The 25,282-nt window shown below is 44.5% G+C and overlaps 2 protein-coding genes across 2 annotated transcripts in view; one reads left to right on the top strand and one right to left on the bottom strand.

Annotated features, from left to right (window-relative positions):
• Positions 1 to 6,571, top strand: part of ARHGAP31 (Rho GTPase activating protein 31) — a 59,994-nt gene extending 53,423 nt beyond the window's left edge. The window contains exon 12 of the mRNA XM_008922518.3: positions 64 to 6,571. Within this exon, the coding sequence (XP_008920766.3) occupies positions 64 to 2,520 (2,457 nt within the window). The 3' untranslated portion in view covers positions 2,521 to 6,571. The remainder of the gene's footprint in view (positions 1 to 63) is intronic.
• Positions 6,572 to 13,793: 7,222 nt separating this feature from the next.
• UPK1B (uroplakin 1B) lies at positions 13,794 to 24,831 on the bottom strand. The gene is made up of 8 exons (XM_029960694.1): positions 24,766 to 24,831; positions 19,448 to 19,535; positions 18,697 to 18,897; positions 17,086 to 17,160; positions 16,237 to 16,359; positions 15,761 to 15,940; positions 14,895 to 14,978; positions 13,794 to 14,249 (listed from the first exon to the last, which is right to left on the bottom strand). Exons 2-8 carry the CDS (start codon positions 19,514 to 19,516, stop codon positions 14,199 to 14,201), a joined length of 783 nt encoding a protein of 260 aa, XP_029816554.1. The 5' UTR covers positions 19,517 to 19,535; positions 24,766 to 24,831; the 3' UTR covers positions 13,794 to 14,198.
• Positions 24,832 to 25,282: the final 451 nt, after the last annotated feature.

Genomic DNA, 25,282 nt, shown 5'->3' with positions numbered 1-25,282 from the left:
TTGAGGGGTATTTACTGGTAGAGTTGTGAGCTCCCAGGTCATGGCATTTCTTTTGTTTTTCAGACTGAGGAGGATGCGGCAAATGCCCTTCTAGAACCTCTGTGGCCAGAGATACAGCAGGAACTGAAAATTATTGAACCTGAAGAGGAGCTCTTGCTCTTGCCAGCAGCTGCCCCCAAGACAAGCCGAACTTCTGAATCTTCTTCTTCAGTACAAACAGACCATCTTTCCTCTGGTCCAGGGCAGAGTCCAACACTAGCTGAGCAGACATCTTCAAGCAGAGTAACTCAGGTGCCCTTATTTGGTGCCAGCAGCATGGAGCGACAAGACAGCCCTCACGACTGCCAGTCTGATGCAGTTGCACAGCAGAGCTGTGGCTCAGCCCTACCTGAACTGAGTACTCTTCCAACTGGCACAGCCACTCCAAAGAACCACCACCCAATGGTGGACAGCAGGAGTGAATGTCTTGCTCCTAGCCTGGACCAGAAGATTCATAGTCAATCGGAATTTAATAAGATTGCCCCAAATGATGGATTTTCTTGTTCCAAAGGAGCATGTCCAGAGTCAGGGAGAGAAAAAGATAGCACTTGCCAGCAGCAGAGGGAAAAGGATGGTCTTACCAGAGTCCAGACCCAGAGGGAGAAGCAAGAGATAATGACTACTGATGAAAGGGACACATTCTCCTCCAAGGCATTGAGTGGAGATGGAATCCCAGAGGTAAAGGAGGGCCATGCTGTTAGCAGAACCCAGGATGCTGGTGACCAGGATGATGAGGACGCCTGGACAGATAATGTGCAGAGCTTAGAACTTGTGGAGCCATGGGAGGATCACCAGTGGGTTACAAGCCCTCTCCATTCCCCCACCTCTAAGGACATTCAGGAGAAGATGATACAGGAGTTTCATCCACAGAGCCAGAGAGCAGAGACAGGCCTTTCTCTTAGACCACGATTCAGTCGCAGCCTCTCCCTGGACAGTAAAGACACAGTGATGAGTTTATGGACTATCCCATTCTCTTTCATAGATGCCACTGAGCAGCAGCAACCACACAGTGACATTCTGTCAGTGACCTGTGAGCTGTCCAAAAGAAAACCCGTCTCTCCTTCTTGTTTGGGCAAAGCTACGCAAGATGAGAATGGCCCAAGTCCTCCAGAAGAATCTCCAAAACCTGAGAAGCTGAAGTATGCCCTCATCAGGGAGGAAGTACCAGCTGAGAAAGCAGGACCCTACAGAGTACCTCTTTCAGAGCCAGAGGAAAAGAAAGTGGATGTGAGCAAAGAAAACCCTTGGACCTCAAAGCCTGAGCTGTCTTTGCCCTACCAAAAGAGCCCAGACAGTTCATCACAGACAAAGAACACAAAGGAGGAGTTATCCATCTCTCAGGACACTGCCCTGGGAGGAGAGACTGTCACCAAAGCATTGTGCTCTGCCCCTGAGTCACAGCTGAGTAATAAAGGTGAAGAAACACCTCGCAAAGTAAAGACTAGGCCTTCCTCCCTCAACTTGGATTCGCTCCTCCCAGCCCCAGATTTCTTCACATTCGAGAACCTGTCCGTGCCATCTGCCCCTGGGAATCTCCTATATGGGCAGAAGGAAGTAAAAAGCAGTGATTCTGTCCCATCCCTGCCAACACACTGCCCTGCTGCCAGTAAAGGTGTTCCTTGGGGGGCTAGTTTCAATTCCCCTGTGGATCTAGACTTGGATTACCTGGCAGTGGCCCATGCCAGCACTGGCCGTCGTAACTCTGCCCCCGTCAGTGTGTCGGCAGTCAGGACCTCCTTCATGATTAAGATGTGCCAGGCTAGAGCTGTGCCTGTGATACCGCCCAAGATTCAGTACACCCAGATCCCCCAGCCCCTGCAGGCTCAGAATGCTGCTCCACCTGCTGAGAAGAAGGAGGCAGAAGCCAAGCAGACCATCAGGCAAATGCCACGGGTGGCATGGAGTAACTTGGAGGCCCCCAAGAGCCCTCTGACAGAGAAGAAAGCCAAAGCAGAGAAAGAAAACAGTGACCCAGCTCAGAAGGACTCAGCCTGTCCCTGGCATGGCAGCCTTGGCCCTCCACTGGAGCCATCTCAGTCCAGTCATAACCCGTCTCTGGATGCCCCCGTTCTGCGCCGAAAGCGCACCTCTGGAGGGGAGACAGCTGGAGATAACCCACAGTCTTCAAAGATAGAGAGGCCATCAGGGTTCTCCAAGCCTTCCTATAGATCTAGGCCCGGGAGGCCCCAAAGTCTGATTCTCTTCAGTCCCCCTTTCCCCATTATGGACCACCCCACCACTTCAGCAGACTCCAGGGTATTATTATCACCCATAAGGAGCCCCACTCAGACCACCTCTCTGAGCCCCATTTGTGGTGATCTGTCTGAGACTTCGCGGACGACACCTGAGGGGGTGACACTGCGGAACAAAATGACCATCCCCAAGAATGGCCAGAGACTGGAGACATCTACCAGCTGCTTTTACCAGCCCCAGAGGCGCTCCGTGATTCTGGATGGACGAAGTGGGAGGCAGATTGAATAGCAGCTGCTTCTCCTATTCCTTTTCTGTGATGGTTGGGATGGGAGTGTCCAAGACCAATTCTGTTGCCATTTTGCTGTTGTTATTTTGTGCAAGATGGACTTGAATCCTCTATGGTTTCCTGCAAAGCTTTTTGCTATGGAAGGTCATAGTCTCTTTGTCTTGCTTTTCCTTCCCTATCTCACCTCTGCTTAGTCCCTCACTGCCTGCTTTTGTTTTTTTTGTAAGCCAGTCCCAGGGAACTTGCATTTTCTCGTGCTTACTGTCTAACAAGCCCTGTGAAAGTCTCATCCTCCCTATGGAAGAAAAGGAAAAATAAATCTCTGTATAATTAGAAAACAGGGCTTGAAGGAAACCCTGTTACAAAACACTGCAGCCCAGGGTGCTGAGGAGGTAGATCCAGATGTTTAGGAACTCTTCCCATTGTTTCCCAGACTGTTTGATTTAGACAGTGAAGGACTGTTTGATTTAGACAGTGTAAATAAACAGTGCAAGAGGCTGGGGATAGCTGAAGGGGAAAGTCAAGCTGGCATGAGCAGGTCACAGTCACACAGGGTGTGAGACACTCGAAGATGTTCCAATGACAAACATACAACCTGAACACTGCCCCCAGCTCTATCCTTGCATCAAAGATGTGCTCTTTCCAGCATGTGCAAGCGCTGGAATGAAAGTAGCTGTACAGGAAACGCCTAGTTGTTCTTTTAGTCTTCCAAGTCTTGCTCATGAGTTTTGTGTGCTCAGCCACACCTTCCTCGGGTAGACAAGATCCATGTGGCTGAGGAATGAGTGTGCAGGTGGCTGCCCAGAGTAGAGACTTCTCAGGCTGGTATCAATGACAGCCAAGATGTGGTCATAACAAAGTCCAGTATCAACTATTTTCATCATTGCTTAAAGCCAGGTGACACCTCTGCAGCTATCTCTGGCTGAGCTCCACACTGCCAACAGGAGAGAAAAGAAAGAGGATCTCCTGATCTGCATGTTCTTGGGCTATTGCCCTCTTGTACCCTGACTGACATATCTTTGACCCTTGGTCTTTCATTGCCACTGTGTGGCATGTCCCCAGGTGCTTCTTATTCCTTTAAACTTCCACTCCTTGTGATTTTACACTATTCCTTTGAGAGTATGGCTGGTTGTCACCTCCCCAAACCTCAGCGCTTTCAGACTGATTAAAAGTGTGGTAAAGAGGATGATTTGTGGGACTGCAGAACAGATCATGAACAAGTCCTGAGAGGGAGATTTGAAGTGAATTAAAGTCTCTCCTGAAGGGAACATTAATGTTACAGGAAAATACAGGTTCAGATATGCAACAGCTGCTGTGGGAATAGAATTAAAGCTTCCTTTATAAAGCCTCTAACTCTACATTCTCCACAGGCTCATCTATTGACTGCTTTGTGACCGTGGGTGATTGCAAAGTCAGGCACAGCCTAGGCTGTCTCTGCAATTTAAGTGTCACTAGTGACTACGGAGGAGACAGGTACACAGGTGTTGCTGCCAGCACTGAGATTGTCCCTGTAATGGCACTTACAGGGGCCATCACTCCTGGAGATGTCTGAGTCTGTAGGCCCTCTGTTGGGTATCATGGGCTATAGTTTAAGCAGTAACTGAGCATCCGTTATGAAGTGCTATAGCCACCAAAATGAGGGTCAGCCAGAATTTCCCAAAGGATGTATGTTTAGGGCTTTTTTTCTGAAGTACTAGCAGTTTCAAATGGTTAGTAAACTCAACCCATGAGCTCCTAGTCTGACTGTCACTTTATTAGTGTTATTGTGGCTGGAGGGCCCTGAGCCTGTATGATGCTTTCTCTCCACTCTTTGATTGCTAACGGGAAGAGGTACCAGAGTAGCTTTTAGAAGTTTTGGGTCCACAAATGCAAGCAATATATCTTCAGCAGAATTTTCTCCTGCCATATGCAAAGGTAGTGTGAAAAAACAAGAGGACTTTTCCCTGTCACCAGTTGCAGTCTTTGATCCTCCCCACTGTACTCCTCATGTGTGCATAATGCCATATAAGAGGCAACAGAGCAGAGAACTAAATCCATGCTGTCGGTTTTGTTAAGGGAGAATAGTAAACCAGATGAGAGCCTGGAGTTTTTGTTTGGGTCCATTTTCTCTCACAGATGTCAGCCTATGCTTTAGCTGGGCAAGCTGTGGACAGCAGGCCCAGAATATGCAGCTTCACAACAATTGTATAATTCTACTCCCAGACCATAAGATGCCTGTGCAGCCTCCTATAAAAACCAGGGAGTTGCCAGTCCTCCATGCTCCTCATAGTTAGCACAGCTCTAGGCTGCATTAACATGGCACCCAAATGCCTTTTTTATTGCCTCATGAGAAAGCTTTTAATCACCATGGCTGGGTTAATGCCAAATGATTCGGGAAAGTGAGATATGAGGTATTGTAAGAGTTTAGAAGAAGGCAAAGTTGTGGAAATGATGCCCAGGGTTTTTTTTGCATCAACAAAATAGTTTACTTTGGACAAGGATTTATTCTCTGAGTTCCTAGAAGTTTTGACAGCCAAGGCACCTGGAAGAGAGCTAAAGAAGCTCACAAAATAATGTACCAGAAGAAAAAAGAAAATGTGATGAAACCTTGGCATGCTGAAACCACTTTTTTTCCCCCTCCTTATTCTCATATAAGTTGATGTATGAACAAGAAATGAGGTCTGGCAATTTGTATATAATACACTGTCTCAGCTCTTAACAGCATTCCGCTAAGTAATGGCGCTTTTGGCATAAGTGGTGAAACTCCTGCAAGAGAAAATTATTAGAAATCTTTACTTAATATTAAAGATCAACCTCAACTAAAATCTGTATCCAGACCATACTTTTTAAGGATGTTTCAGAATTTGAACTCAGATCCGGGTCCTGGATTTTAATTAAGCAGAGATGCTGTAATGATATGTCTATTTTGTAGCTTGATCCTGTTTCTTATCTACAATTTCATCTCCAGCCTTCAGCTGATGTTCCAAGAGCGCTTAGATAAAGCCTCAGGTCCTGCAGAGCTGAAAGTACATGCTTAGTTGCAAGGTGCACCGTTGGACAGGTGTCATGATTCTCAACTTCAGACTCAGCCTTCTGCAGAGTCTGTGATGCTTGATGATGGATCCATGTTGATACTGGTAGTTGCAGTCAGCTTGAAGGACCAGAATTTGATAGTTGGCCAGAACCAGAAGACAGATGCCATCTCCCACTGAATGGTGCTGACTGTGTGGCAGGAGCTTCCTGAGATCCAACTTCATTAAGCTATCCCTGATGTCAGTTTTAGGGTCAGTCCTGATCTCTCTAAGAAAGGATTTATGGGTTTTTCTCCTTGTTTTGAGATTTGTGTTTATTTGTTTGTTTGTTTGGAGTTCTCTTTGTTTTTTTATTGTTTATCTGTGAAGCATTATGAAGAGGGATAGATTAGATTTATGGGAGAAGAGTCTGGCCCAGAGTTTGAAGTTTTGTGTACCAGAAAGCTACTGGTTGTTCTTGGTATTGAAAAGACTAAATAGACTGGCTCATCCTTTGCAGCTCCACAAAGATCATTTTAGGGACCCAGCAGTACATTTCAATTCTCCTGAGACTGTGAAAATAGTGTAAAGGCTATTCCCAAGTTTGCAGATGGCCCCAGTATCAGACATGACATATCACCAGCATATGTTGCTTGTGGACTTTTACCAGTGGAAGGCAAGTGAGTAAATTGCACTTATTCTTCCCATGTAGTCGGGGGTTTGTGCAGCTTCTGTTAAATGTAGCTTAGAGTGAAATGGCTGAGCTGGCAAAGATGAGAATCCCCTGACAGAAAGGAGGGACACGGTTAATGTTAGCTTGTGTGGGAGCTGCCTTATTTGCAGGAGAGTAAACAGAAAGGAAGACTGTGTTTTACCTTATAAATCCCAGTCCTCTGGGATGTCCTTCTCATGGTATGACTGCAGAAAGACCGAAGTACTTATTTTTTCACCTTTAGAGCTTCAGAGGAACTTAGATCTGTATTAGAGAGCATCCATAAAGCCTGCAACATTTTCCCTCATCCAGAGTCCAAATGGTGCAATAAAAATCTTTTTTCTTTCTTTATTGATTCTGAAATGCCTGTCGTGGTGAACACTTTTTAAATTTATACATATATATATATATATATAAGATCATTCTATATAAATATATTAAAAACAAAATGTAATTAAAATGAAGGAATTGCCTAAATAGTATTTTACACATCTGTGAAACTTGGGCTGATGCATGGAACTGTTTTCTGCTGCAACTTTTGCAGCACTGAGAGTGTGAGATCAAATGTGGGCTTTTTGCCCACAAAGTAGCTAATTAGTTCTGGCTAATCTGTGGTGGGCAGAAGGCCTGAATACACCTTCCTGAGCAGGATCTTGTCCAGGGAGAGGAGGAATAAGATCAGGGGAGACCAGAGTGCAAGGACTGATTTAACTTTCCACCATAATCTCCTCCCAAGTCCTTGAAAATGCAAACAGTCTACTGAAGCATATATTATCTTTCAAGCATGCCCAGGTTTTGCAGTTGTCCCTTTTGCTTGTCTCCACCTCTAGAAAAAATGAATAAAAATCTCTAAGGAGGGGGGGAGAAGCTGTAGCTGATCCCTATTTGTTTTAGCCTTTGCTTGCTCTCAGTTGATGAAAAGGCTTGGTGATAACTAGTTCTGCTCCAAGCAAGGAATGGAAAGCTTGCTACTGAGTTTGACTGGAGATGGAGTAGGACTGTAACAGCCCCAGAAAGGAAGGATGGCAAGAGGTAAGAGCTTTCTCAGGGCTCTGTGCAGCAGTCCAGACCTTAGATCTTGTGCTTGTAGGCACTGGTCCCTTTGAAATATTATTTGCTGCCAGGTCAAAGGAAGGGCTGGAAGTCAGACACTGTGAAAGGGACTGTCCCAATCCCACTAACTCTGGTTTGTGATTATTTTTCCTGCTAGCTCTGACGAATTGCATTTTTGTTAAGCTTTTTTCCTCTGTGTGGACTTGCCTGCCCCCCGTGCCTAATTGTGTTTTTTTTTTTTTTTAAAAAAAAAAAGGAAAGAAAAACAAAAGCCACAAAAGAAAGATGTTTTGCCAGGTCTCAGCCATTAGATTAAACTAGAGTTTTCATAAAAAACAGACCTGTGCCCTAGTGATGTTTTGGAACATTTTCCTTTTCCCGGATTTGGTTTATGAATGCAATGCAAACATTTTTGTCTTCCTCTGACATGGAGTTTGAGCCCCTCTTTTGTTGTGTGAGTGGCCAGGGCACAGAATTGTGTTTGTGTGGGTTTGGATGGTGGGGATTAGAGGTTAGGGCCCAACCACACACTTTTCTGATTGGGGTTATGAGGACTGCAGCTGCTTTGCAGCTCTGGAGATGAAGTGAGGGCTTGGAGACTTCTGTAGAATTACTGTTACCTGACATACTTTAAAATTTTCAAGGGTAAAATTATCTTTTTTCTTACAATTTCTAGTTCTACCATGCTGAAGTTTCCGTGACGTACAACCGTGTCATCCCATTTAGCACATCTCCTGCAGAATTCTGCCTTGCCTGTAATAATGCAGAGCAATGCAGAGTGCAGTATGGAAAAACTTTGGGATCCCAGTGTTTGTATAGCAGAAGCCAAGCTGGAACAGAAGTTACTATGAAGCCTCTGGTGCATCATATATGCACTTCTGTTGCTTTGTAAAGGACAAGCAAGAATTTAAGCAAATTATGAATTTAGTTCCCTGACTCTCATTAATCCAATCTCTGAGCTGTAGCATGGAAGTCAATATTATTAGTATGTGCCCCTTCTATCCTGGGAACAAAACAAAAAACAAAATAAGGAGGGGGGGGGTGTTCTTGTGGCTGTAGCCTCGGTGGATGTATTTGTAGTGCAGCTTGCTCACTGTTCTCCCTAAAAACCAGATGAATCATTAGGTTAAATGAAATACTTTTTTTTTTTTTTCCTACTCGGCAGCTGAACTCAGAGCTTGTCTCCCTTTCCTACCTCCTTCATGACTTCAGTTTCCCTTTAGGGAAATGCTTGGGTTGTGCTTCCTGCTTACCATGGCAACTGGCACACAAAGTGAGAAAGAAAATCATGTTTGTTGAACTCTGAAATTGTTAGCCAGAGCCAATTACTAGTTCTGTACAAGAAACAGTATTTTTCTATTCTTTGTGCCACAGAATCTAGCAATGACTTGGCCACAGGGCAAGAGGAGAATCCTAAACTGCCCCACAGCATTCCCATGGTTTGAAAGTTAAGTAAAAGGCACACTGTAGACCTGCTCATGCTCCAATCAGCACTGCTCTCTAAATCAGGGTGCTTAAACACATGGAAGTCTTCAAACACAATTTCACCCAGTTTCTTTTGCCTGCCTGACTTAGGACAATTGTCTGTGTAGGTTGTATTGGAAGCCACAGCTACAACATTCTGAATACTTTCAGCTAAGCCAAAACCAAGATTAAGCAAGTTCCCAAACTGGCTGTTAATCAGGAAGCAATCTAACCACTCAGTGTGAAAGAGCATTTGATACTGGTGTCTCACACATCCTCATTGCGCCCCAGAGTCCAGAAGCTGTGGGCAACAGAACATCTAGCTGCTATTCCACTGGATGGGGCTAAAGGTCACCTGGCAGCAAAGGAAAAGGCAGGCAGTGCAGAGAAGGAAATTTAGCCCAGTGAAGGAGACTGGCACAAGGCATCAACAACAGCAAAAAGAACAGAATCATAAAGATCAAGACAGAGAAAGACAGTGAGATTTCTGAGTTAATTTTCCATCTGAGCAGGATAAACTTTTGAAAGAACATGCCTCACCACATGCATTTAGTGTTTCAGTGTTAAGGACTAGAAATGAATGGGACCTGCAAAGCTCAGACCTGCCCAAGTCACGATGCCCTCAAAAGTTAGATACAGTATGAGTGTTAAAACTTGAATATTTCCTTCACTCCATAATTAAACAGAATAGGTATTTTCTCATGTCTTAGCAAACCGCAGTGTGAGATAAACATTCTGCAAACCTAGAAAACTCATAGGAATTATGTCATCCATCTTAAAATGGGACCTGTTTTCTTCCATAGCACATCTGCTGCAGGGACTACATACTTGTATAATTTAAATCCCTTATCTGAAAAGACCAGGAAATATTTGAATTCAGTGAGAGGAAATGATTTGAAAGAAAACTTTGTAGCTGCTTAAGAAAGAACCACAAAGCACACAAACATGGGAACAACCAGTTCTGGAGAAAGGAGAATAACACATGATAATTATTAAACAGAGAAAGTTTCTAGGTAAGTAAAACCCAAAAAGGAAAAAAACTCCAACACCCAGACATAAGATAGAGTTGAACCAGTATGAAAAATATCAGGTAAAATTTTCTTTTCCTCCTCCTTTGTAGGAATCAGGAAGACTAAATCAGAAGAAACAGGTGTTCTCAAACTGCTTTACTAGTTGGAGGGGCTTTTTGTTTTTTTTTTTTTTTTTTTGCATTGTGAGATAATTTACTTAAAGACTAAGGATCAGATAGTGGAGGTAGAAGAGAGGTGTGAAAGGACTAGGCTGCTCATTTGCAGAGAGTTTTTTGAAGTAATTTCGCTTTACAGGCTCCAGACTCTGTGCCAGCCACAGTACCGTGCTAAAGGTGAGCGTTGCCTCAAGAAAAATAGAGAAGTCCTGCATTCTCTCACAGTTAGCAACAGCCCTGGGTAGCCAGAGCAGCTCACTGCTCATCACTTAGCTCTCTTACAGGGTTTATCTCAACTAGTGAATGTACAAGAAGTGCAGATGACATTGCCTATACTGGAATTTCACCTTGGTGCAAGTTAACACAGTCAGAAACACCCTTACCTTTTTTTCCAGTTGAGGATTAACCCTCAACAGTCATCCTCAACTCCTCTGCAGCAGTCTCCTAAAGACAGATGGCCGAGATTTCAGGGAGAGTTCTTGCAGGAGGTTCCCAGCATACCACATGTTGCAGGGGCTTTCCCCAGTTGTCAAGGAGGGCGGGGCTGCCAAGCGTTGGGAGTAGGAGGCTTCATTTATAGCTAGTTTTAGGTCATTCCTGGTCCCAGGAAACATTTGCTTGGCACAAGTCCCTGTTGTAAGGAATGTGAAAAACTAAGATGCCAGGTCAGTGAGCAGGATGGGGCATAAATCATCTGAGTCAGAGGATACCGAGCACTACCAGCAGCCTGGTTCCTGGTTTTCACAATGAGGTCGCAGCCAGATGCAAGCATGGCACATAATGGTCATTGTACATCATCCATGAACCAGCAACGTAAATTAAAATAAGGCCTGAGAGAGTGTGTAAAGAGATCTCATGCAGAAGAAGTGAAAGGAAAGGTGGAAAGGGTAGGAAAGCCTGCTGGAAAAAGGGAGTCAAGGCACAAAATATGCAAAGGCAGCTCTCTCATTGCTTCATTGCCTGAAGGAACAGTGGCCTTCAGTACTGTCAGCCACAAACGTTTGGCAGTGTGAAAAACATCAGATTACATTTCTGACTACATGGGAGAGGAGCAGATGAGGATGTGGGATTCTTGTTGGCTTGGAGGCCACATTACTTCATCATGTCTGAACAGAGGATGCTTCTCAGCAAGACTGATTTCTCAGAGCTGGGAATATTACAATCAATTAATAATCCAAAAATATGTTTGGTCACTCTGTGGGAGAATTGAAATGCATTTTTATTGCCAAGAGAGAACTGTGAATAATCACTCCTACAGAGAACAAATAAACAGAGCAAATCTGCAAACAAACCATACAGTTCTACCTGGAGATTTTTTCTTCATCCTATCTTATCAGGATGTCTTTGTTCAGTAGTTTTCATGCACATATGCATATTGCCTGCACTGAAGGTCACATACATCCATACCTTCAGGACACAATCCAAACAGCCGAGAATGACCAAGATTTCTTTACAAGTCTCAGCCAACACATAAACCTGTTCACCACCATTCCTGTCGTGGACTCCATCCCTTCCTCACCCTCCCTCTGGCATCCCAATGAACTTGCAGAGATTGGAATCAACCTTCAGAAGCTGAAAAACCAGAAAAAGCTGTGCAGGATTTTTCATTACCCTGCTCAACATCATTCTGCCATCAGTCCAGTCTTCTCCTTCCTCCTTAGTTCAGGACGGATAAAGCTGGCATTTTCTGGTTGCATTGAGGCATGTTTGGCATGTCTGCATAGATCCACCGTTGCCTGGATCACTTATTTACTGCTTTTATTTTTTGAGAACATGAATCATGAAGTGCAATGGGAGGGAAAGGCTTAGGAAGCAGAAAACAAATGTGAAGAACCTAAACTTAATTGACTTGAGCTGCCATTTGTGTAATAGGTCAATGGTATCATTTGCAACTGCTTGGAGCAGTTAATATTGAAATAGTCTATTTAAAGTAGTTTCAGTCTCTTTTCTCCTGCAAAATCTTGCAGCATTTTCCCCTATACCGAGTGTAGTGCTATAATCACACCACATTTAGATGCACCAGAAAGGAAGAGACCTCTCGGTCTGAAGTCAAAGACTAGAGAAGGAAAATAATATTTGAAGTTACCTGCTTCTGCAGTCCTAAAAGTTTTTTCCCGGCATATCTACAGAGACATCCGTGTGCAGAAGGCACTACTAGTCTCTAGAAAGTCCCATAGCCAGTTGTTTCACTCATTTGCAGAGCTACCTGAGTTTCAGAAATAACTCAAGCAACTCCTTACACAGGAGTGCTTCTATCCACGATGGCTGCCATGGCTGAGGAGTTATTGGAAGGGTTTGGCCAAGCAAGGACAGAGGCTGTGTGCCTGCATTGTCCTTTCTCCCCCATTTCTCTCCTCTCTTCTGGCTGCAGTTGACAGGCATTTGCAGTTCATGTCAAGTAGCAGAGAACTCAGTCATTGCTATTGCTCCTTAATTTGGGCAGATGCTGATTCTCTTAAGATTTCTTTACATTTAGGTGTTACTGTAGCTCTCAGCAGCATAGACACAAAAAACCCCCAATCCTACCACCAAACTCCCCCCTCCTCCCCTTCAAAAACAAACTCTAACCACTGACATACATGGCTTCCATGGTCTATTCATGACTCATGTCTCACAAAAAAAGCGAAGACTAATTTCCTTATGGAATTTCTGATGGTCCAGGGTCTCCAAGACAGTCACCACCCCACTGAACCAGGGGAGTGGCTGACCCATGAGGACTTTCAGTTCTGAAGGCACACTCATACAGAAAACTTCTATGTTGCAGTTCTGCATTTCTTCCTTAAGCTATTCATCCTCATATCTGCCTCTTTCTCTTCCCCAGCACTCTAGAAAAGGATTATTCAGTGTTTTTTGTAGCACCATGCATCAGAATGGCATTACAGGACATTAAAGCCTGCCTTTGTCCTGCCCCAGACGTCCCAGATACAGACCTTTATTATTTCCCCTTCCCAAACACACCATCTTGAACAAGAGAAAAAATTCACCTCCACTTCTTTTTAATTAGTATTTTGGTGAGTATACAAAAACAAAGAATCAAGGCAGATAGCAAGTGTCAGGACCTGAACCAGTAGAACTTCCGAAGGATTAATCTTAAAATCCTCTACAGGAGCATATTTCTCATGATACATTTAACTGCTGAAGTGTTCGCTAGGAAAGACAGCAGATAAAGTCCGGGCCAAAATATGCAACCTCTATTGAACTGACTGAGAACTGTAAGTGCTGATGCAAGGACTGGATTTGGTTCAGTTAGCACCTTGCTTGCATTTTTCACAAGAGATACTCATTGCCATTGTTTGCCTTATGTCCTACCTGATCCAGGGATGTGGAAGGGGAATTACGTAGGAGATGTAACCATATACATACAGGTAGCCAAAGCAAGAACCACAGTAAACTAGGGGCGTGGGACAGCCACTTTTGCAAAGCCAACAACAGCACAAGACCCTTTGTATTCTGCACGAATTCTAGCCTGTAGATGTCTGAAATCTTGTGTGAAGTACAGAACAGCTTTTTGAAGGAGTTGCTTGTCAGCAAGTGAAGATTTTCCTGGACTGGCACTTCTGAAGGTAGGAGTACATGCAGTAGTTTCATCAGCGACAGAAGGTAGGCTTGCTTATAGGCAGCATATTGCTGAGGATTGAGCTAGCCTTTTATTGGGCTTGACTAGCAACACTTTTTCTCTGTGACATGTCTCTACTGCTGACACACTAAAACTCTCAGGAAATCTGCCTTATTCCAAGGCAAGGGGTGACAGAGACCAGGAAGAGAAGTTGAACAATAAAATACATTAGTGAGGTCTGCAGTCTTCTCCCTTGCAGCATCCATCTTTATTGGTCATGGGAGGTTACAGTTTTGGTCACAAGAGGTTACAGCTTTGCTCACAATAGCCCTTGCTGGAGCCTTTAGCGTTACCATTTAAATTCAACCTTACTTTAGAGAGCCATGTTTCGCAGCAAGTGTATATGGAGATTTTCTTTACTGGTATCATCAGAGGACAAATCAGATAACTTCTTATCTTATGCTCCAAGGATTTCTTGCACCGTGAAAGAAGGATTGTGCCTCAGCCAGGAGACATAAAGGCTGCAGAACAAGGGGCAAGGAGGGACAAGAAGATTCTTTCCTGCAGTCAGTTCTGTGTGTCAGGTTTTGGAGGGGCAAACGTATATATGGGAGAGGTAGTGGGAAAACTTCAAATCCTCCATGGCACAAGGAGAATGGAGCAGAAGACAAATGCAGTTTCACACGGCATTTCAGGACAGCACTGAGTACACCAGGCCTTCAGTATTCAATTCCACTCCAGTAGAACATGGTACCAAGGAGGACGCAGAACTGAAAAGACAAGACTGCTAAAGTTTCTCTGCTTCCCATTTCCTTTTCTCCACCTTTCCCCCATCCTCATTTAGTCCCGTTGCTAGGAGGGACAACAGAAATTCTTGAAAAGCAAAGCTTGTTCAGGCAGAGGAAGCTTAAATTTTTTTATCTGCACAGAAACTACACAGTGAAGAAAGAAGATGTGCGCAGCCATAACTATCTGACTGTATCACTCATCTTACTAGGGATTGTCTCTCATGAAGCTGCTGAACCCTGAGAGTTTACTTTTAAGAGTACTTAAAACATTCATACAAAGTCTTCAAACTACAAACTGAATTATCTATCATGATTGCTATTTAGATGATCCAATACCCTTCACAAACAAGTATCTGCAAGCTGTATTTGCTGAGTTGTGTTGTTGAGATGGCGGCAGGACTCATCAGACTAGAAAGCCATCTAGTTCCTCACCTCTGGAAGCCAGAATGGAGGAGAACTTGTAAATGTAGCAGTTAGTGGAACAGGCTATAGGCAGATAGGTGAGGAATGAATATGATAATCTATGGACATTTTAAATGTGTCAGTCCTGTCATCCACCTCCACCCAGCTGGGTGTGGAATACCAAGAAAAGAGAAGAGGAAGTAAAGGCAAATATAAAGTACTTACAGTCCAGCAGAGGATGGCAAAACCAAACCAGGCAACACCCCAGGCATGTGTGTTCACTGGCCCAGAAATAGCGTCATAACAACCCTGTAAGACAACCAGGGATGACTCAATACCAGCTTTGAGCTTTTACTGCAAGGCAAGAAGCTCATCCACTTCTGAGAGAGACTGAGATGACATCTTCCTCTCCTACTGCAATTTGGGCACCTCGTAGGGTCTGAAAAAATCAAGCCAGAGCTACACTGCTTATTGACAACTTCTAGATAACCTACCTGTTTCTAGCTCCAAATGCAAAAATCTGTCTCAGACACTTCAAGGACAGCTTCCTGTGCCGTCCACTTGCCAAGTACACTTAGATAACCAAACACAGTTGACACAGAATTGACCTCTAGAATTAAGAAGCTACAGGAAAAATTGGAAGCTTGAATGCCTTCTAGAAATGCATGCTAATGCAGAAGCTGATGCTCATGACCCAGCAACCTATTTGAATAGATTAGTTGCTAGTCTACTGAAAAGTTCTACCTTGAGGTAGAACTGCTGATTTGCTCATATTATATGCACTCATCTTTGGGCTAAGTTCGATTCAGCTGCTGTCCATCTACATGGTACAGATGTCACTTCTTTCTGGTGGCATTGGGAGAGTTTTCTTAATAGTTCTCTATCCATCAGGAAAGTCTTTATCCTAAAAAAAACCCCTATCCTATGTTCAGCAACGTGGCCAGGACTCCACTCCAGGCTCTTCTGCTCCAGAAGATAGGAGAAACCCAGAGATTACAGTAGAGAAGAAAGGCTATTCACAGTTTCATTCCCTTCCAGAAAGGCACTGTTGACTGACATACATTAACTGGAAAAAGCAGGGATGGTCTTACATTGCTGTTATAATAGCCAGGGACTCCAAGTTTGCAGCCATCAAGGTTGACAGGGAGCCCTTGGGCATCCATGGCACAGCATTTTCGTGGCCAGGGGAAGTCAGCATCGTTGTGTGTGGAGCGGAAGGCAGACGTGTACTCCTGCCAGTCGGAGGGGCCCAGCACCCCACAGCAATGGTTCTGCAGGGTGAGAGAAGAGAATAGTCTTTATGGGCCCAGGCCACAGCCCCACACATGTCTGGACACTGCACATGGCTGGTTAGGCATTAACTACAGATTTATGGGAGAGATTTTTGACGTGCCTGCCTTTGACAGTCTATCTGATAAACAAGCAAAAGGGGGAGTATGTCAGAACTTTCTTTAAGGTTCAAGGCAGATGCCATCCTCTTTATTACTGAGCGGCCCCAAGAAGGACTTGAAATTCCAGACCTGCAGAGCATTTAGTAATTAGTGACTTTTATTATTGTTATTACTACCTGAAGCATGAGTTTATCCCACGTCTTTGTGACCCCTTCAGTCATCCATTTGTCATTGTTATTAGCTGGCTCTGCCTTCTGATACCTCTCCAGCATTTGCTTCAGGAAGAGATCTGGAGTGAGCTACAGAAAAAACCCAACAGTTGGTTGATGCAAAAACAATGTAAATAAGTGGCCATGTAAAGCAAATATAGGGTTATTTGGGGAGGGTTTGTTTGCTTGTTTCAGTGTCTTGATGGAGAACAGGAATGCTGCCTCTACCCTGGTTTTACATGAAAGGGAATAAAGAGCAGGATTTGAGGACCAGGAGCAAGAAAGATATAGATCTTAAGCAGGCACTACCAGATGTCAGACCACAGGAGATGTGCAGAAGCTATGGGTTGTATTTGATATGTTGCTTGGAAGTAAAGTACCACAAATCATTTTGCTCCCCACCAGTATCTTCAATAACCCATGTAATCTTTCCCTCACTAGTAACATTGCCTGGGGCAATACTGAAGATTTGTCTTTGACGTGTATAATAGATTAATCAGTCTGTAGCTGAAAGACTAAACACTGTATTGATGATTCAGCTAACCCACGCTATTATTTCCTTAACTGCAAGGTTGTAAACATTTTAAAATGTTAAAAATAACAAAACTATGTTAGAAAAAACAAAGTTATTTCCTTGATTAGAATGATGATGTTGGAGTCTTTCCCTGAAGGGCTGTCTTCTGCTTAGCAGTAGTCCTATGAGTTTACACTGTACTATCACATAGGCCATTTACTACACGGAACAGGACAACTGTGTGCCCTAGAACTGCATTTCCCAGTGCAGTTAAAAGAATACATCAGGAAAGAAATACTCACGAAGTCTCGGTGAGTCGCTGCTGTGATACAAGAAGCCATTTCAAATGCAAAAGTAATCAGCATCAGAATGATGTACTGTGGGAGGCAGAGAGCAGAGTTAGTTCTTAGAGAACTAACGCATTTTTTTCAGGATTAAGCCTGAAACCCTACTCAAGGTAAAGGTGGCCAGGCTATCATAGTTTCTTCAGTCCTCTCTGTGCCCCTGAATGTTCATATAGCCTTTCCCTGTGCTTGTTTCAATTTGCAATCTGCTTTCTTGAAGGTAAATGACCAGAATTGTTCCCCGTCTCACAGATGAGATTTCATCAGGACCTCATGGCATTAAGACTACACTGCCTTTATGGAAAACATTTTGCCTAATATGTCCTAGAATAACATTTGCCATTTTCTTTGTTGCAACTCATTGGCAACCTATGTTTGTGTCATGTCTTCTCCTTCCACTTGACAGGTATAGGCTTTTCAGCAAGAAGCTGTTCACTCCTAGCAGGAGAACTTGTACTTTGGGGAAACAGAAGGTGCAATTCAGGGTATCATTCAGATCCTCTTGATTTTTCATCATCAGATTTCCTTAACACTCCTACACTGTGAGCAAAGATCCTTCATGAAAACAGATTCCAAGGGTCACCTCTCATGGTCTATTTCACTCCTTCTTTTCCCTTTTCTGCACAATCCCTTTAACATTTTCCATATTCCCTTTCGAGTTCTCATGTCTATTTCTCCTCTCACATTTTATAATGTTCATCTCTGATTCAAGTTTCCTTCTTAAACAAGCTTCTGTCCCTTGTACCCTCTCATATCTCTCAAATCAGAGCCTTGGGATTTAGCCAAGACACCAAAATTCAGAGTTAAGGGAATTCTATTTCCTCCGCTGTTTGCTGGCAAATTCCCTGGCACAAGAGTTGAGATCTCTGAGTGCCTCTTGTCTAAAAGACACCCTGCCACCCCACAATAATCCAAGAAAGAGCCAATTCCAGCGTTTTCAGCTCCACCTTTTGTTCATACAAGCATCAGCTAAGTTTTGCCACTAATGTTTTGCCAGACCAAAGGACTAAATAAGACACTGTACAAAGATTTGTTCACATCTTAACATTGTCCTTGGCTTATCCAAATCTCTGTCCCCACCCCTGTAATTTGTGCCTGCCTGCTGATGTCTCATGTTTTCAACTGCATCCATAGTTGGTATACTGACACTTACTAATGCCTTGTACAGAAATAATTACTTATCAGCTCCTAAACTGAATGGTGCATGACAGCTGAAAAGCAGTAAGGGGTGGGGAGAAACAAGGATCTAAACCACATCCCAGATATATGCGATTGCACAAGTGCTTCTGCATTGCTTAAGGGCAAGGTCAGGGTCAAGTCAGTCAGCTTAAACCTCCACTGTGGCCACCTCCATCCATTCCCTCAGCCTGGTCTGGGATCTTCTCATGCATGCATCTTCACAGGAGTCATTTTCTGGGACACCACAGCCATGACCAAGAAGAACCTTTGGCTCTTCATCGCTATAAAAGCTGTCTTTGCTCATTGGTTGATTACTGAGGTGATCAGGGAAACTAAGGCAGCATTTGTTCAGTTTGATAGCAGTAGGTAGGCAAACTTTCTTATACTTACCACCAGCAGCAAGGTCCTGTCAGACTTAATGATTCCAATGATACCAAGGATAGATAGAGCAAACAGTGCAAAGCCAACAAAGATGCCAATCCAGGCAGCAGCATAGATGCCATCGTTTTCTGTGGCTTCCAGCAGAGGGTAGAGACCATGTGGATCAGACACAAAGTAGATACATTCTGCTGTCAGGGCAATGCCACACATCTGAGGAGCACAAGTGTAGGAAATGCATTAGATCAAGCTTCCCTAAAGAACTAGGAGAGACAGAAGCAGGCATAGACTGCTTTCCTTTCATTTGATTGCCTGACAAATGGGAGCTACTCAACTCCTCCTCTGCCCAGCTCTACAATTTCTTGTATTGCGACTTCACAGAAGAACTGCAGGCAAATCTCACCCAGCCTAGACCTGAGAGGTCTGGCCTAGGACCTGAGGATGTTGTTATGAAAGAATGAACAGAACCATTCCATCATTATATGGAGAGAGGTGGCTGGAAAGATGTTAGTCAGCTCCTGATGACAGTTCTAGGATTCTTCCCCTAGAACTTACCTTGATCTTCTGGATCAGCCCCTGCTGTCCCTTTCCCACCAAACTGATCATCTAGGACAGCTCTCCTTTTCCTCTTCTCTCACACTTTATTGGACTATTTATGTGTGGACTTCACACTTGAGGAAGGATTTCACATCTGAAAACTGCTGTTTTTAAGAAGTGTCATACTGGAAGGAAGCCTCCACTGTACTTGTTCCACTTCACTTACCCCAATGACCGCATTTCCAAAGACTAATAGACCCTGCAAAATGTGTATGCAGTCCTCACTTTTTGCCATCTTTAGTTCTTCATGCAACCTAGGAAAAGCCAAATACAGTCTTCAATTAGACCACCAGTACAATATGGTTCACAAAGAAATAGAAATTATCCTTGAGGAGAAGGATAGATAGATAGAACTTGCCAGCCTGTCTGTACACCTCTCACGCCTTGCTTCGTGGTAGTTTCAGAGGAGAAACTTCCCCAGGTATTACTCTGATAACTCTCCTCGATACTTGAGCTACAGAAGACTGGGACCACTGTGAGGGCATCGTGTCTTCATCTCTGTTTTGGGTAGGGTTTTCATCATCACAACAGTACCCATGCCAACCTCAGCTCATGGTGTTGCATTTCCACCTAGCCAGAAACACCAGCTACATCTGGATGGACAGCGAACAAGTTCAGTGCCCTCACCTCACTCCTCTTCCAAAGGAGCCAGTGTTATTCCAGAGCATGCTGTCCACTCTGCTGGCTGTTTCGCTACCATGGGACTGAACTGGTAAGCACGGTGCCTTAGCTGTATCCCACACATGTACCTTTGGTGCAGGGCTTGGCTGCACTTTGCTAAGGGTAGCTCATATCCCACCCATGTTGGAAACTGGGGCTGAGCCCCGCAAGTCAGGTGTGAGGGAAGGAAGGAGGGAGGGAGGGAGTAGCTCAGGCTGCAGTTGGTTCATGGGAGCCAGGCCAAGTAGCATTCCCACCAAATTCCTGAGAGTGCTATATCCTGCAGTCTGGAGTCAGGTGCCCCGTGTCAAATTCATCCCCTTCCAGAGAGAGGAGCATAAAGGCACTAGTCAGTGGTGTGAGACCTCTTGGAGAAAGAAGCTCAAATGCCAGCTCCTACGAAGTCCTTCTTTCAAAGGGATGGAACATGTGTCTGCATGGAGAGGGGGAGGGAAAAAACCCAAACCCAGAGACAGCTGCATTTGCCAGGTGGTTATGAAAATATAAACCCAGAAAGAAAGGCTGAAGTCAGCCCAACTTAAGCAGACAACAGGAAAAGCAGCTTTAACATCCTACTTCTGCCAGAGTACCTGCACTTGTGTGTCTCTTGCTGGGATCACTGACTGTATGATTCTTCAAAGAAGCTGTGGGAATATATAAGCAGACACAGGTGTCAATGAAGGGGACTTCCCTGAGGAACAGAGAATTGTGAGACCTCTCTAACAATGCTGCCTAAGCAGCTGCTCTATTTGGGGTATGCAAGACTTCCAACAGTGACAGATGCAAAACAGGTATTTCCTACTACTCTTTCTGCAGTGGTTTGAGGGTTAGGCATAGAGACATCTCCAGTGCTCTCACCTTTATACCAGCAGAGCACATAAGTATTTTCTATTTTCCTATGATACCATGTGTAGGCATGGCCATTATTTCTAGGGTGAGAAGCCATTTTTAGTTGCAAACAGGTGTTTGGAGGCCAGACCAATATATATGAAGCTGTATGGCTCTGTATTTGAAAATGGCAGGCTCATGAGGTCAACCTGAAGCTCTGTCACTGCCAAACTTCCTGACCAGTGAGTATGTCCAGGGGGTCACATAAAACTCTTTTACAGGTCAAATCTGAATCTGGGCAATGTTTGGCCACATGTTCAGCAATACAGCACTGCAAATTCTGGCAAACCTGAGATGGATCCTGGTCCTCTACTCATCTGAAAGCTGGAGAGATTGCTGTCTGGTTCATGGACCTATGTGCTGCAAACTCCAGAGATTTTAGAAAAGCCTTTAGTTATTGCAATCTAAGAAACATGACAAGCCAGGGAGAAGTCCAAAAAGCAAGGAAATCTTTCCTGCTCAAATGCAGGCACTTGAACTCTGACTACCACACTGAAAAACGGGTCTGCTCCAGCTGCCAGGTAAATACCATGGTTGAGCGTGAGATGCCTCTTCAGTGTAACAACAGTGCTCACATCTTGTATGTGGGCCGTCCATCTGGCCCATGCTCTTGCCTTCCCAGAAGCTGGCTTTCTTCTCCTCCTTGGCAGGCAGAGCCCAGCTTACTCCTGCCTCCCCTTGGGCAGCTATTACTGCAGTCACATGAGTTGGAGAAAGCAATCCTCTTCTCCTGGGGTTAGCCCATCTCTTAGGCTACTATAGTTGTGAAGAAAACTGGACACGGTCACCACCACACAGGTATCAGCTGGAGAGTGGCAAATTTCTATTTCTCCTTAACTACATCCAATAGGATTGCAGCATGGAGAGAAGCAGAGAGACCAGGAGGAGGAAAAGGGAAGGAAAAGCCTTTACTGTAGATCTAAAAATAAACATTGTAACGATGTTGCCGTATTTCTGTGAATTCTCCCTCTACCTCAAGTCATTGGCATTGAAAGAGTCCATTACTTTGTATTCACTTCATTCCCCTGTGCCACATATGGCAACCCTTTGTCTGACTCCTTCTGCATTTCAGGTGGTCCAGTATCATCATTACCAATCAGAGACCATGCAGGTACTCCAAGGCCATGACAATAGCTGGGCAGCTGGAGAGCCAATCCTTCAACAGGCCCCAGAGGAGAAGCTGTGGAAGGTCTGGAGCTTTCCACCTGCTATCTGCTCCTCATGCCTCAGAGGGAAGCTGCATTAAGCAAGAGCAGATAGCGCAGCACTTGGTGCTGGTACATGAGTACAGAGGCATGAGGCAAACCTTGGCCAACTTGCCCAAGGCAAGCTGCACAGAGATGTGACTCACAACAACTGTGATGTGACCTGACAACAACTCGGGTGTGACACTGGTAGGCAGCCCTTCTCCCAACCCCCAGAGACACAGGTGCATCAGCCTCTGCCTGTGGACACAAATGCATTTGGAGGTAGAGGAGCTTTCTTCCTGGGCTGGTTAAGATTAGTTTTATGACCCAAATACAGTTTCCTGGGGCTTCTGTGAACTCCTAGAGGAAACTGGAGCTTCAGCTGCAACCACTATCCGAAAGCTCCACATAAGAAAGCAGCCAGGTCCTGAGATTTCAGCCTTGACCCAGTGTTTCTCAGTACATCCCAAAAACCTTGCAATTTAGCTGAGGTATTCAATTATCACTACCAGAGACTTTGCTTCCTAGTCCAAGCAGCTTTGGAAAGGTGTCTGTTTTTCTCATTGTATGGAAAACCCCTATATCCCTCCTGAAGCACATATCTCTTCCTTTTTCTGACGTACTGGTCTCAACCCAGACTGCAACTTCTCCCCACTCCTCTCCACTCAGACTCCTCAAATACTCCTGACACTCCCTGGGTCCAGCTGAGCCTGTTTGAGTTCAGGAGCAGTGGTAGCGCCCTGCCTCCCCCTGCTCCTCCAAAAGTTGCAGACAGATCTGCTTTTTCCATGCCCTTTGAGCTTTCTTGACCTCTCCTCACTTTCTCTACTCACGAGGGCTCTGTGAGACCTGCAGCACAACTGTGGGAGATGAAAAGGAAGCTTCTTTCTGCAGAGGATGGCTTCTGCCCTTGCGTTTGAGGTGATAATCTCATGCAGGGTTTGAAAGGAAGCCCTTCTGCCAGCAGTTCCTGGATTCAAGTGCAATTTGGGCTCTGTTGTGCGCCCTTCACACACATTGGGCTGGTTGATCTTTTGAAGCCTCCATACCCTATTTCTATAGATCAAGACAGGATTTCAGTGGCTTTACAGATGAATTCCCCTTTTTAGCCTAGCTCTATTCCACCTCTTGACAAAAAAGCCACAGGATAAGAATTGATTTGGCATTGTCACATGCAGAAGCCAGTGGCATTTTGATTGTCTTGTGTTTTGTGGTACTTGTCAAGCATTGTGACAAAGGGATGTCCAAAACCACCTCTGTGAGTATTATTTGCTTCTAAACCCTGCTCATGGAGGTTTCTCAGCATGGTGGTGGGGCTTACAGGGGCCTCACATCACCCCTTGCTGCCTCAGGGTCCCCGTGCAGGGCGTTGCATTCCCGTCCCCAGGTGCAAGGAGGCAGAGACAAAGGACGCGTTTGCCTTATTACTCATGGGCTCCGCACGCCTTGGCTGAAGGGCTCTGTACCACTCGAGCGCAACTAAGCAAACCCAGCTGTTCAACGGCAGAAACCTGGTCCTTGCCTGTACACCCCTCCGGCACAGAGGTCCAGGCACCACACCTCCCATCCCTTGTGCTCACCCTGCCCTGGGGGAGAGCATGTCTCCACAGGCAGAAGGGAGATGCCTGGGCTAGTCCTGTGGTGCTGATGGACAGAAGTCACCGAGGTGGAACCGCTGCCGGAGGTGCTGTGCCAATGCCAGCACTGGTGCCGTGGGAAGCCTCTGTGAGCCACAGACCTGCCCACACCCGGACCTGCTGTGGAGTCTGATGCATTAAGTGATAAACCTACTTTTTTTTTTTTTTTAATTAGTTACAGTGGAAAATTTAGCCCCTAAGGGACTTAAAAAGGAGGTATTTTCCAAGTGCTTGGGTCATCATCAGAGTCACACAGGTTTTAAGAGGATGTAACTTAATATCTTAATGATGAGCTTGTGCTTCGCTGTAAGAAATCAAATGCTTTGCAAATATCAATTCATCATATGTTTACTTATTTTAAAGTAAACACCTCCCGTGCACACAAACTCGTGCACTCCTCCTGCCCCTCCGGACTTTTCCCAATGCTCCACCTACCCCAAAGTGCAGCCATCTCTGACAGAGAACTGCTTGTATGTTAGGAGTCAACCACACTCCGAAAAGGAAGAGCCAGACAGTTATTTTGTGCTACCAGGGAGGAAAATAAAGCAAAACCAAAGCTTGGCATCAAGAAGGGGTCAGAGACTAATTAAGTTTCCTTTGGAGAGAGACTGCTATGAAATGAAGCTTGTGTGAACAGTGGAGTGGATGGTAAATGATCATCAAGCATAATTACCTCGGAAATAGTGCTGGGAGGTAGGTTTTTCCTCTCTCCCTTATTAGTTCAGCACAGCCAAAACAAGAGGGTTTTTTTTCCTTTCCTATATTCACAAGTGAGAGGGAATTACAAGATTCATCTTCCTCTGCAACATTTTTTCTTTTTTTCTTTTACACTCAGATTTACAACAAGTTTATTTTTTCCATTCCTTCCTACCCAGTCTTTAGGAGAAAAAATATGAAACAAATTAAAAGAGCCATAGAGAAGCCAGAGGAAGAAAAATGAAATACTTGATAATTTACTGCAGTTAATATTATCCAGGTACCAGATTCCCATATACTAAACACAGTCCAGGAACTAAAATAAAAGACATTAAACATAAGAGCTGCCTTTTCTCCTAACTTATGGCTCACATGCCTCATTAAGAGGAAGATGATGACCAAAGCAAGGCACTCACCTCTCTCTTCTTGTGATGCTTCCCAGCAGAGATCCCAGTGCACCTGCAAAGCCAACAAAGCCCCTTTCTCCCAACTCCACTGGGCTTTAAAGAGCACAGGTCGCTTGAGGAACGTGCTGTGTGATTGGTAGGGTGCCCATCACATGAGTAAAACTTTTTTTCTAGCCAAACCTGTTCCCCAGTCCTCCTGGGACCAGAGGGTGTCTCTGTGATTCTTAGATCGTATTGGAATGCTGTTGTGCTGAAAACACAAAGCTTTAAAGAATTTCTATTATTATACTCTTGAAAGGGTGGATGAATGAGTCACTCATATGAGGTACTTGAACTTTAAACATGATGGGTAAATTGGAAGGACGTAAGTATTGCTGGACTAAAAGATTACTGGACTGCTGTTTGAATGTGGGTATAAGAAAAATGTACTGAATAGAAACAGAGATTAAATTAATTTTAATTTTCCGTTTAATTATGTTGCATGGCAAAAAATCCAGTGGTTTGGGTTGGGTCCATTTTCATCTTA

This window comes from Manacus vitellinus, unplaced genomic scaffold (genome assembly GCF_001715985.3).
Source record: "Manacus vitellinus isolate BGI_N305 unplaced genomic scaffold, ASM171598v3 scaffold_28_pilon, whole genome shotgun sequence".
Classification (NCBI taxonomy): Eukaryota; Metazoa; Chordata; class Aves; order Passeriformes; family Pipridae; genus Manacus; species Manacus vitellinus.
Note: the sequence above shows the minus strand (reverse complement) of the source record. Positions and strands in the feature narration are given on the sequence as shown.

What these genes read in the sequence shown, in the direction of transcription:
- UPK1B (XM_029960694.1), bottom strand. Translation starts at nt 19,516, where the DNA reads ATGGCAAAAAGTGAGGACTGCATACACATTTTGCAGGGTCTATTAGTC. An exon ending in TTGGAAATGCGGTCATTGGG is followed by an intron (nt 18,898 to 19,447) that starts GTAAGTGAAGTG and finishes TGTGCTCCTCAG; the next exon opens with ATGTGTGGCATTGCCCTGAC. An exon ending in GGGATAAACTCATGCTTCAG is followed by an intron (nt 15,941 to 16,236) that starts GTAGTAATAACA and finishes CTCACCCTGCAG; the next exon opens with AACCATTGCTGTGGGGTGCT.